General features: G+C 40.0%; 1 protein-coding gene across 2 annotated transcripts in view; it reads left to right on the forward strand.

Moving 5' to 3' along the window:
* GRM1 (glutamate metabotropic receptor 1) overlaps positions 1–13,144 on the forward strand; it is a gene marked incomplete at both ends in the record, with an annotated part of 259,375 nt that overhangs the window by 209,263 nt on the left and 36,968 nt on the right. For both annotated transcript variants that reach the window (XM_081140792.1, XM_081140793.1), the window contains 2 exons: positions 3,492–3,660; positions 12,456–12,582. In XM_081140792.1, coding sequence (XP_080996918.1) covers positions 3,492–3,660; positions 12,456–12,582 — 296 coding nt within the window. The remainder of the gene's footprint in view (positions 1–3,491; positions 3,661–12,455; positions 12,583–13,144) is intronic.

Below are 13,144 nucleotides of genomic sequence, written 5' to 3' on the forward strand. Positions count from 1 at the left end.
CTTGGCTGCCGCACAGTATGCCCACAATTTTATTTATTTTTTCCTCGTAAGGCCTGTTATGGTTCAGTAGATGGTTCTGCAGACAGAGAGGTTTTAGGAAAGCATATGCTGCATTAAAATGGAACATCAAGTCATTTAACCCTCGCTGCTGTAAGCATACCATTATCCTTTTTTACAGCTGATAAAACTGAGTGTCAGAGAAACGAGAAAAGTTAACTTACCTAGAATCGCGCCGAGAGGAGCTGGTGGAGGCAGTGCAGCCTGAACCTGAGGCTTGTCATCTTTTTGCCACATTGCTCTGCCTTTTAGCTAAGCCTAAAATTAGGCAAGGCTGCTGGCGATGTTCTCAATGTCATTTCAAAGGAAACTGTGAGAGACGATTTGGGAGAGACTACTGTAAGATACCCTGAGTAATTCTTCACAGCTTTGCATGTAAGCCTAAAGCTCTACATTTAGAGAGTGCCTTGTGGGGCCTAAGTGGATTCTCCCTGTTAAAATCCAACAGCTCCAGGAAAGATAATTTATATAAGTAATCGTCAGCAATTAAACAATGACTGTATTAGCTTCCTTCCAAGTTTCCATTAGGGGGGGAGCAGGTTTATCTAAACCTGTGAGTGAGATGGGTGGAAGGATGGAGGGCCTGGGCACCGTAGGGAGCAATACCAGGAGGAACCAGTGGGTCCGAGATTCAGAACACCACTCTCCTCTTTAAACCCCATGGTTATAGTGCTGGTTCCACTGGAAACTGGGCTCTGTAAAGGATTGGATTTGGAATGGAAACCTCTCTTCATGATGCGATAACATACACCATGTGCCCGGCACAGAGCCAGATGCATTTTAGACACTCCATAAATACGAGTTTCCTTTTCCTCTCTCTACTTGTAAGTTATCCAAAATATTGGCACACAAGTTTAGCTTGTTTCTTCTCCATCTTTAATTACATATTTAAATCATGAGCTTTCCCCCTGGGTCTCTTCTCAAGGATTCTTTCCTCATGCTTGTAACTGGTCACCTTCATCTGCGATCGATTCTGTTTCAACCACCTCCCGCTGCTCCTGTCTCCTGTCATAACGCCATCCAAGCTTCTGGGTCCTCCTGTCATTATTTTAGTTAATCACCATGTAACACAAAATGGATGCATTGAGGGGATGTCGTAAAGTTGTCATTTACAGCATGAGGATATTCCAAATAAATGCCAGGGTGCCTGGAAGGGACTGGGGTCAGGAGGAAAGAGCAGTGCTCATTAGCACACACAGCAAAGGGGAGGCCTCTTTTTAGTAGGAGGCCCTTGGTATCCTTCAGTATTTGCCTCCCCCCCCCCCCCCCGGCTTTGGGTCTTTAAAAAAAAAGTGTTTTCATGCCAAAATATTGTGAGCTTTTCAGTTTCTGCATGCTAATGAAGTGTGAACTGATTTCTCCTCTTCGAAGAGCTAATGAGGAAGTTGAAATAAAAGTCCTAGGAAACTAATTTATAGGAAAAAGGTATTCTAAAGCTAGCATTGCATTTAAGCCTTCATTGGAAAGTACATGAGGAGATTTAACACTGTAATATGGAGTAAAACATAAAAATTAAAGGAAACTATTCCTAGCAAACATTCACAGCAGGTGCTATAACCATGAGTTTAAAATGGAAAAATATTGGAGGTGTAGATTAGTACCATCGATCAGCAGAGTGAGTGTGAGCCATCAGCCAGCAGTTAATACCTGCATGGATATCACTTAGCTGCTCTGAAGAACATTCTGATGTGTCTCAGCATAAGAAACCTCTGGTAGCAAAAGTCAGAACAGCCAAGAGATGAAACTCTAGGTAAGTTTTGTTCACCTAGAAAAGTAGGGGGGAAATGCTTCCTTCACTCTCTGAGTCTCTCCTTTCCCATTAGGGGACTGCTGTTTATAGAAATTGCCAGAATCTGGGTGTGGAAAAGCCACTAGCTACCCTGTGGATGACAAAAATGCATTTGCACATTAAGAGCAGGCAGAAAAGCCAATAAAGGAAATTAGTTGTCCAGATAAAGAACTAAGCCAGATACAACCAGTAGGTTTCAGCTACCAGCTAAGGTTGATTAGTTACTAGTAGCTTCCTGGAGTGCTGGGCTGAGGAGGATTCTGAGTCTGCATCCTGTTTAGAACAAAATCCAGGATGGATTAGGTAGGGGCATTTGGGGAGGAGAAAGAGAGCTGAAGAAGAGAAACATGTTGGTTAATTGCCATCTATTTGGGTCAAGGGCAAAGAGCGAGAGACAGTGCCTCTTGCATTCTAGCAAAGAGGGTGAAAGCCCATCGCAGATACTGCAGAAAACAACCCCACTTTGCAATCAGTAAGGGAGAGCCAGGCCTTTGTTTCCAGAAACTGCCACATGAGTTATAATTTACCTGGAGTCAATAGCAACATGCGGAGAAGACTGAAGGATGCCAGAAAATTTTCAGTGCTGAGAAGTAAATGGTTGTGCCAACACAGAGATGTTCTCTGGTTTTCTTGTGGTGGAAATAACCAGAGTATTGCAGGCCATTCACAGAAATACACGTATGAATGATTTATTGATATTGCCCTACCTATATGCCTTTGCCCCAACTGAGAAATAGTTTTTTTACATTCCTTATGGTAATAAATCCCCACAAGAAGCCCATGATCCTTCAGTAGCTTAGTGACATTCCTAAGTAGTTTAACCTACTGTTAAAATGTTAGAAAAATGTTCCACTTTACACATTTTGATGCCAAGTCCTGTCTTGTTTCCATTGCCCTGGGGGATGCTCTCCACTGCCCACAGTGGAAAATGATGAGGTCTGGCCCCCAGAACACACTCAGGCCGCAGTCACGATGTCTAAATGCGGATTGTGCTGTTGTGTAGCATTTGAAATTACTGAAATCACTGACGTCGATTATTTAGATTCAGAACTGTTTGTCCTAACCAGGGAAGAGACCGGTTTAAATGTCAATGCTCAAGATGTTAAATCCCCAACATCCTTGCTAATTAAAGATGCATTTCTCAGATTTCTTGCTCTAGCAACACCTAAAATAGGCTCCAAACTGGATAAAATTCACCTCTTTCAATCCAGTGAAATGAAAATGGCAGCTGAATGTAAAAAAAGAAAACTGGAACAGAAGTAATCCAGTCGAGGAGTTAATGTTCTCAGGACCTGTTACTTGTTCCAACAGTAACTTAGTGAATATTGACTTGGCAGAGATGACCAACCCCGCACACGCAGGCACACAGAATTATTATTTTCAAAATAAGCATAGAGAGACCCTAAGAGTGCTATGTTCTTTAGCAAATATGGATGATACACAGAAACGGAGAGTGGGATACACATCTTGGAAAAGCAGAGGAAAGGTTTCGAATAAACTAAACTATCAATAGCAGCTGGTGTTAGGACACAGGATGATATTAGCTTTTATCTCCCTTCTCTCGACTGGTATAGATTTGCCAAATTTCTTTGCTTTCTACATTATGTCCACATTCTCCAAGACACACATGTTGCTTTCTTTGCAGGTATGATATCATGAATCTGCAGTACACTGAAGCCAACCGCTATGACTACGTGCATGTGGGAACCTGGCACGAGGGGGTCCTGAACATCGATGACTACAAGATCCAGATGAACAAGAGCGGGATGGTCCGGTCCGTGTGCAGCGAGCCTTGCCTGAAGGGCCAAATTAAGGTAAGCCAGCCACCGGCGAGTTCTCAGGCGGGGTTCATGTATTATTCAAATAAAAATACACAGCCATGTGTCTTGGACAAGGCTGTCCAGGGAAGATGGGCCAGGCTTACTGTTATGGTCCAGGCTTGTGGTTAGCTAAAGTGGAAAAGACAAAGGAAGATTAGGAAATGGAATGGGAAAACCATTTAAATATTTGTCACGATCTTTCATTGAACCAGGACAATGATGCAGGGTTTTAAATACAATATAGAAAGTAGGGGGAATGCATAATCGATTTAAACATTGAAATGATGTAAATGTGGAAACCAAACCAGTGATACTGCTTTGTCATAGTTCCAGCTATTGTTAAAGAAAGCAGAAGCTGGGCAATGCTAAATAAGCATGTAACTAAAATAAAAGAGAACGGGGGAGCAGAGAATCCCTGTTTATTGTTTCTCCACCAAGTTCTTTGATTTTCCTGAAATTGGTATTTTCTAGCCCAGAGAGAGCCCACACTTTCTAATTATTCTCAGATGCTTTTTCCCCCCAGCTTGTGAGTAACCGTGATATTACTGTATACCTAAAACTAGAGTAAATAAACATCAAATATTGAGCATTTAGCTGGATGTGCTAGAGAATTCTCAGCGAAGAAAACACAGAGACAGCACTCTCTGTACCCCACGCTATTTAAAACCCAACCGGATGGTGCACCAGGAAGCGAAGTGTAGGGGAGTGATTGTGAGCTGGAAAGGGTATAGATTAAATGACCGAGCAGGTCTTCCCCTCTCTAATTTTCTGTGATTCATCTCTGGCAGCAGACAGGCTGTCAGGTAAATGTCACCCAGCACAGCTGGAGCTGGAGTAGGTGCTGAGTGTGGCTCCGGCCCTCTTACCATGAGCCATGGCCATGCTGCTGTGCCCTTTGTGGGAGCTGTGGAACCACCCACGCGGGGGTGAAGTACACTTAGGCGTCTTAGGGCAAGAGTCTAGTCATGTGCAGAAGTGTTGGTGTGGAAACAGGAAAAGCCTCATCTCTCCTGTTCAAAGAAGGTGGGGACTGGCCATGTGCAGCATCTTTTGGCAGCTCAGAAAAGCTGTCCTGATGGACTCAACGTTTCAGTGACAGCAGCCACTTCGAAGATGAAACAAACTCTGAGCCAATCCACCCAAACTTTCAGTATCTTGCGCCTTCTCTGCAGATGTGATGATAAAAGTACTTAATAATTCTCATGACAGCTCCCCAATCAGACTTAGCTCCGTTCCAGTGCTGTGACAGGGTGCTAGAGGCCACCTGCCACACCCACCTTAATCCTTAACCTGGATCATGGAAAGATTTGGGCGAGGGGTCCCATAAGGCTCACGTGGTGTGGGGTATTCAAGAGGCTTAAACACACCCATAATTTCCACTCAGTGCCCCAGTGTTTCAGTTGTGTGAGCACAGCTCCAGCCAAGCCGCTGTGTATGAACTGAGTGTCTTACTGCTTCTCCCCAAGAATCTGATTCTTGTCCTGACGAAATTCTTTCACATGAGACTGTCAGGTGGTATGTAGGAGCACACCTTCTGAAATCCAGAGGCCCCCAAACTTCCCTTTCCCTGTTGCCAGAGATGCCAGACAACTGGATTCTGTGTTCATCATCTTTTCTGGATGGTGGGGAAAACGGGACATCTGAGACCTAGAGTCATATGATGAAGGCGACACGGAAGCCCAGAGCTCATGGGCGTCTGGGACCCAAAGAGTGTCACATGTTTGGTGCAGGCCCTCTGTCCTGTGTGGGTGATAGCATTAAGTCTATAGTGAAGACAACTGCTGTGAATCAGTTTATGGAACTACAAAGTTGAGTATTTCAGAGTATAAGGGGGGAAAAAAAATCCCTGGCAAGAGCAAACAGATTATTCCCAAGATTCACGGCCCTCCAGCTCCCTTTCACAGTTCCCTCCTGTTCCTCTGGTTGCTGGCAGGCCGTGAATGGGGGCTCACAGACTGTATGTGCATTCCCGAAGAAAGGCCTCCCCCCCCCAAGTTCAGAGGGAAGGCCAGCAGTGTATATCTGTGCTGAGGCATGAAGTATTCCTGGCATTACGTTTGCATTACGCCCATGCAGTGTTATCCAAGGTGGTTTCACAAATCACTGCTGAGCTGTTACAGAGCATTTGCTCTAAATGCAAATCTTTTGGGGGCCAATTCGAGAAATACTGTGTACCCTGCAGGAGGAAAGTAGCACCTGGATTGTGGGGGGGAGATGTGTGCTTCTTTTCCTTAAGCACCATGGGAGGTACAGAAACAAACAAAATCTGAATCTCATTTTCCACATAATAGCACTTATCTTACACCATCAATTTGCCACCTACTAAGCCCAGGATGCTCAGAGTCAGGTTTGTGGTAGCCACTGCAAAGATGGGAGACAGGCATTTTACAAGGTAATTGTAGGACTTGGACTTGTGTTAACTGTGAAACATAACCTTGGGAAAGGAGTATTCGCTTTAAATCTCCAATACCATTTAAAATGCTGAAATAATCACTTGACTTCTTTTATGACAGCTCATAGAACTTTCTTATGGTAATTGCCTTTGAAGCAGTTAAAGTTCCAGTTTTCTTGCATTACTGATTTTTAGAAACTAAATAAAATATCTTATAGAAGCAGAAGTTGATTTTAGCTATACCCCAAATGCAGGTAAATGAAATCAAACTTTGCATTGTTGAGTGTTATATTAGTAAGTGTCCAGTCAGGAAAAAAAGAGCCCATGCCAGGTGGCTCGATGGAAGGAATTTAATATAAGAACTGACTATAAAAGTAAGAGGGGGCATGGAGGCAACTCAGAGATGAGCAACAGCAAGACTCATTCTTGCCTCCGGGCCAGAGGGACACAGGGAGACACCTCAGCTACTCCCCGAGAAGCCCTCTGAAGTGAGGAGGGAGAGGACACCTTGGCTTCTCCCTCCTTCTCTTCCGTGTCCCATTAGGGCCTTGCATTTGCCAACCCTGCGCAGAAGGCAATTGGCAGGTACTTAGCTCAGGTTCCCTTGGACACTTAAAACCAAGACTTAAGGGCTGACGCATTATTGGGAGGTAGAATCCCAGAGGAGCAGGAGTGAGGGGAAAAGGGAAGCGAGGCGTGGAAGGATGGGAAGACACCACAGCCAAAAATGCACATAATTAACTTCACCCCATGGAGGGTGACTCTGTGTCATTCTGTACAGAACTCCTGGCACACAGCTGCTTCAGTATGTGTCTACACTCGTGATCATTTTGTATTCCCGTACCATTTTATTACATTTTTCTTATAATAAATGACAATGTAAGATTTCCCTAAATTGATATTTTTATTTAGTTCTTACAAGACTCTCTTCAGTTACCTCTTATTTTTTATTCTCTTTGAATTATTTATTTCCATTTCTTCTCTTTATGTCATATTCTATATTATTTCCCTCTTTTCTTTTGTATTCATTACTGAGTAATTAATATGTTCACAGAACTAAGCGAGCACCATGAATGCAAAGGAAGCTTAAACACAGCCCCTTGTTCTGAGGAGCCCATGGAGTGGGCAGAGCAAGACATACGGCCGTCAAAGCTGACCGCTGTCCAAGCGCTCAGGGGGTGGTGGGGACCCGGAGGCAGGGCCACCCTCTCCTGCGGCCTGAATTAGGGGGGCCCAGTGTCTTTATCCTGCTCAGTCTCCCAGGTTTTTCCCTTCTGAAGGAAAGTTTTCCTGTTTCCTTTGACTTACAGTTACTGTTCCTTCATTATATCCTCTTGATGCTGTTTTCTTTCCTCCTTTTTCTAACTAACACCTAAATTTAAAAAATCCATTACAAATCACTTCAGAAACTTAGTGATAAAGTGAACACTTGATTGCCAACTGCACAAATACTCGGGACGCCTGCGGTGCCCATGTCACGGAGCCAGAGCGCTGGTGGCAGCCGCAGGTCCCCCAGACTCAGCGGGACGCGGGCAGAGCCCCGGAGCCCCGGCCCCAGAAGCCTTGGTCCTTCGCAGGCAGTTTTCGTGAAGCATCAAGACTTTTGTCATGACTTGGAGCTGCCATCAGAAGTGTTTTCCTGTGGGAAAAAAAACTAAAAACGCTTTATTCAGTTATTGAGTATATACTACATGAAAGAAGTATCAGTGAGTACAACTGATATAAAAATAATGAACAATATTCCTGATTCGGGGAGATTAAAACATAAACTAGACACAATAACTTAAGAATTTTTTAAAAACTATATCTGCATGAAACATATCTATCATATAGATGTGAAACAGAGGACAAAAACTAACCTGTGGTAACAAAATACCAACTGTATTTTAATTATTAGAGAATTCTAAGTGAGACAGTGTTTCAAAGGGTTTACCGGTTTAGAAATACTTACTGGAACTTTTGATGTGTCTGCTCTTGGAAGTAACGGCATAGACGAAGGAAAGATGACATTTGAAATGGAAGGTAATATTCCTTCTTTTATTAAAATATACTTGTTTACTATATGGCTCTATGTTAGAGCCAGTGGTTCAAACACACGCACTTACACATATACACACTCACACACACACAGAGACACACAGACACACAAACACTCTTTTCTCCCTCTCTCTCTCTTTACGTCCTTAAAGTATAGTCTCCATTCAGCAGCTAGAATAACCCTTATGAAAAGCAAGTCAGATGAAGAACAAAGCTGATAATGTACGTGCTCTACTTGAAATCTCCCTCCGAAACAGTAAAGCAGTCAGAGTGGTGTGGACATTAAGGAGGACATACGGGGGGATGGCACAGAGAACGGCCTCCCTCACTGGGGGAACTTATGTAAGAAATTAATAACAGAAGAGCTAGATGCAGAAACAGGGACCAAGGCAAAGTGAATGTCTGACTGAAGAGCTTATATTTCAAAAGTATTGGAAGAGGGAGGCACGAAAATTCCTTAACTGGCATAACTATATTTTTTAAAAAGATTCAATTTGACACTTTCATTGCTGCCTACTGTGTGTTCTTGGTTCAGTTCTGTGCCTTGAGGGCTTCTCTTTTCTTGAGGAGCCCACAGGCCACTCGGATGATCTTGGCAACTGTATATGTAACTCTAGAGTAGGAGATGAGGGCCAGAATTTAGGGGTAAAGTTATAAAACCTCAGTCTAGAGCATGGCTGAAAGGTAGAAAATAGAGAATTCCATATTATGGACATTATTTGACAAAGTTACACATACTTGGTAGCTGAATAAAGGAGTAATAAAAACTTCATTTAAGAAGTTCCATTTTTCATCATTTATTAAAGGTATAAGCTACTCATTTATTTACTTATTTACTCAGTTATTCAATCCCTAATTTTAAATGCTTTCCTTGTGCCAGCTACTCACAGACTTTACCTTTACCAGTCATCCTGTGTAAATAAGTTTGTTCAGCATTATCATCTTTTGGATTTGTCTAATTAATAGTACTAATTTTATAGTGAGAGGAAAAGGTAGCACTGATGGAAGAGATATGCAGTATTTTGTGATGGCTCTTACTGTATTTTTTATACTGATTAAGATAAAAAGGCAATATTCATTTATTTATTCACTTTTCTCATATCACTTAGAAAAATTTATCATTTGCAATGTTAACTTCCCATACTTATTCTGAATGTAGGTATGACTTTTTCAAAAAGACTTTATGTAATTTTACTTTCTAACGTTATTTAAAAGTAAAAGAAGAAAAAGAAAACCTTTTACATTTTCTAAAAATATGCTGTCATTTGATATATTTTATGTAACTCTAAAATATTTGTATAAATTTCTACCTGATCTGAGAAAAGATAATTTTATTTTCACAAAAGCTAGAGTTTGTGTGACTTTAAGGGATGGCAATATTTGCATTTTAATTTTTGACTTTGATAATGTTTAATGTGCTGGGCAGAGACTTCTGCTTCTAGCCATGATGGAGCCACAGGGTCCGTGCAGACTTTGCCCTGTGCTGTAAACAAAGAGAAAACTTGACACAATATATGAAATAATTGTGTTCAGACATTGAAGAACAGCACATGACCTTGACTGCAGGGAAGTGAATGGAAACAAACAAGGTGAACCCTAAAATCACTCAGGCTTTGTGCCTGGAGGCAATTTTCTGGTTGCTGTCCAGTGAGAGAGAACACAGAGCTTGGCCATATTGTCAATTTAAGAAGACAGAAATCAGGGTTTAGGAGGCCAAGGCAGCTGGAATTTGAAGTGCAGCGTAAGGGGCAGTCAGCATCCATGCAGAAAAAGAGTCCCAGAAGTTGGCGTGCGAGCTCCCTTGAGTATTTGACTGAATGCTGGTTTGAGCATGAGTAGGATAGAATTCAAATAATCCAGGGAAAGGATAATTACTAAGGAGGCTGGATCGCTAGAGCTCACACAGAGCCAGGAATTGTCCCAGTCTTTATAAGCCAGAGTGGCGATACCTTGCTGAATGCACAAGAAATTAAATAGACACCCCAGAGGGGTCACATCTTAAAAATGAGACTGAAAATAGAGGCTATTTTGCACTTGCCCTAAAGATTAAAAACAAGACTCAACCTGAGCCACAAGTAACTTAGCTGCCTGCCCGGAAAAGGGCAATACTTCTTTAAGAGTAAAACTCCAGTACTCTATGCCTTAGGTACACAAAGTTCAGCATCTGGTAAAAAAATTTTAGACATATGTCCAAGTGGTAAAAGATGAGACATTACCAGAAGGAAAATCAAGTGATAGAAATAGTCCCAGAAATTACATTGATGATGGAATTAGCAAAGATATTAAAATACCTACTTTAAGCACATACTAAAGGATTTAAAACAAAATGTGAATATCATGAGAAGGCAAATAAAAATATAAAAAATTACAAAATGAAACCTATACAATGAAGATTAAAATATATAAGAAATAGTATTTCAATAAATGGGATTAACATGTTAGACATTATAGAAGTAAAAATCAGTAAATTTAGAAACATAGCAATAGAAAGTAGGCAACTCTGGCACACAAAGGGAAAACAAAGTTAAAGAAATGAACAGAGTCTCAGTGACTTGCAGAACACAACCAAGATGTATATATTACAAGCGCAGTTAGAGACCCAGGAGACAGGTTAGAAAAAAATTTTTAAAGAAATAATGACTTGAAAAATATTCAAATGTAATGAAAATGTAAATTCAAATTCCTGAAGCTCAACAAATCCCAAAGAAGTTGAACACAAAGAAGACATAGTTAAATTGATAAAAACCAGTGATAAAAAAGAAAAATCTAGTATCAGCCACAGCAGACTTCTCATCAGAAACCACATACAAGGCAAGAAAGGAATGACATCTTAAAAGTGTTAAAAGAAAGAAAAAATCTTTCACCCTAGAATTCTATTTCCAAGGACAATAGAATGGCAGAAAGAAAGAAAAAAAAAACTGTCAACTTAAATTTCCTACCAAGTGAAAATATTTCTTTTCAAAAATTAAGCCAAAATAAAGACTTTTCAAATGAATAAAGGGTGAAAGAAGCCATAATTCTCACATCAACACTGCAATAAATGTTAAAGAATGTTCTTCAGGGTGAAGAAAGTTATAGCAGATAGAAATTTGGGTCTGTACAAAGGAGTTAAAAGCACCAGAAATTATAAGTGTGTGGGTAAATATAGAATATAATAATTTTTTTCTTCTTTCAAAAGTGTATTTCAAAGATGACTGTTTAAAGCAAAAATAATTTCATAGGAGCTTATAAAATATGTGTAAGTAAAATGTACTAAAACAATACCCAGTGGGGGGAATGGAAGAATATTGATGTAGGGCTCTTACATTGTACATGAAGTTGTATAATAGTATTTGAATGTAGACTGTGATAAGTTAATGATGCATATTTTCAATCCTAGAACAACTACAAAAACAGCACAGAGGTTTAGCAAATATGCCAATTTTAGGGATAAAATGAAATGCTAAAAAATTGTCAATCCAAAAGAAGGCAGAATAAAAGGAAAAAAGAAACAAAGGACAGATGGGACAAACAGAAAAAAAGATGGCTTGATTCATATCCAACCAAACTGATGATTATAATAAATGTAAATGTACAAAACACATCAATAAAAAGGCAGAAATTGTCAGACTGGAGATAAAAGCAGGATCTAATTATGTGCTGTCTACAAGAAACTCACTTTAAATGCAGTGTGGTTTGATGTTTATTTTTGCATTGTGTAAGTGAAAAAGTGCTTACCAAACAATTTGAAAAACAGAGAAAGTTGACACTGCTCAGATAATAAGGAAATCTTCAGTAATTTTGGACTAGTAATTTTTCTTCCAACAATTTATGTGATGTTTTTGAATTTCCTAGAGCAAGTAACAAAGCCGAGAACAGGGCTATACTTTCTAAGCCATCATTCTGTTTTTATGTACATAAAATTGCTCAGACTCTCATAATTACAACAAAAATTCCAAAATTCCTCAGTTTTTATGAATTAATGAGGTTTTATTATGTAGAAACTTTTGTGTTTAAACATGACTTGCTCTTTCAGAGAAGAAAACTACATTTTCACTTTCTGAGAATAATTAATACTTATTAATATAAATAAGAATAAAATTCAACGTTTCATTTTTGACTCTGTAAGAGATAATGTAGGCAGATTTCTTCATGAAAGAAATTATTGTTGAAAAACCTCCAACTCCAGCATGAAATGAATGGAAACTCACATATGAACTCTACTGTAATCAGGTATATTTCAATCCATGTACTTAATTGTCTTCGGCACATAGAATTTTTTGAAAAGTTATTTTTTTATTGCAGTATGAAAACAAGTCGTCTGATAGAGAAGACTTTCTGGAGAAGATCCTTAGGCACATGAAATATCTCTATGTTACAGGTCATACGCAAAGGAGAAGTGAGTTGCTGCTGGATTTGCACAGCCTGTAAAGAGAATGAATACGTGCAAGATGAGTTCACCTGCAAAGCTTGCGACTTGGGGTGGTGGCCCAACGCAGATCTCACAGGTAGGAGCAGCCACACTTGCAAACCTTGTCTCTGACAGTGTGCCCATGGTTTAAAATGTGAGCAATTAGCTCATGTCCTTTTGGATGCTCATTTAGAGTGCGGATTCTCTAACACTCATGTCAAAGAGGACACTCAAACCTTTTATACATTTTCCATGATCTACATTCAAAGGAAAGTTTAGTTAAATCTAAATAAAACTGTAGTGACAGGGTATTCTGGTATACCAGTTGTCTTGTTTCTTTTTTAAAATTGTATTCGAAGATATTTCTAATCACTTGAATTTATATTTGTACATCTTTCCTGAACATCAGCACTATTGTAGGTCCTAAAAGTATAAGGAAAAGTGAAACACAGTCCCAGCTATGTTTTACTTAGAGTCTATTAGGGAAGAAACATGTAAAAATATAAAATATAATAGCTGTGAATAGTATAATAGAAATATTTATAAAGTGTTATAAAAGTTTGTTAGGGAGACAAGGAGATGAAAGGAGTTGCAGACATACAGTAGAACGTGGGAAGCATGAAAACATATAAAACATTTGGGGGGAAAACATGAGCCAA

The sequence above is a fragment of the Miniopterus schreibersii genome (genome assembly GCF_964146895.1).
Source record: "Miniopterus schreibersii genome assembly, chromosome: 6".
NCBI classification, from domain to species: Eukaryota; Metazoa; Chordata; class Mammalia; order Chiroptera; family Miniopteridae; genus Miniopterus; species Miniopterus schreibersii.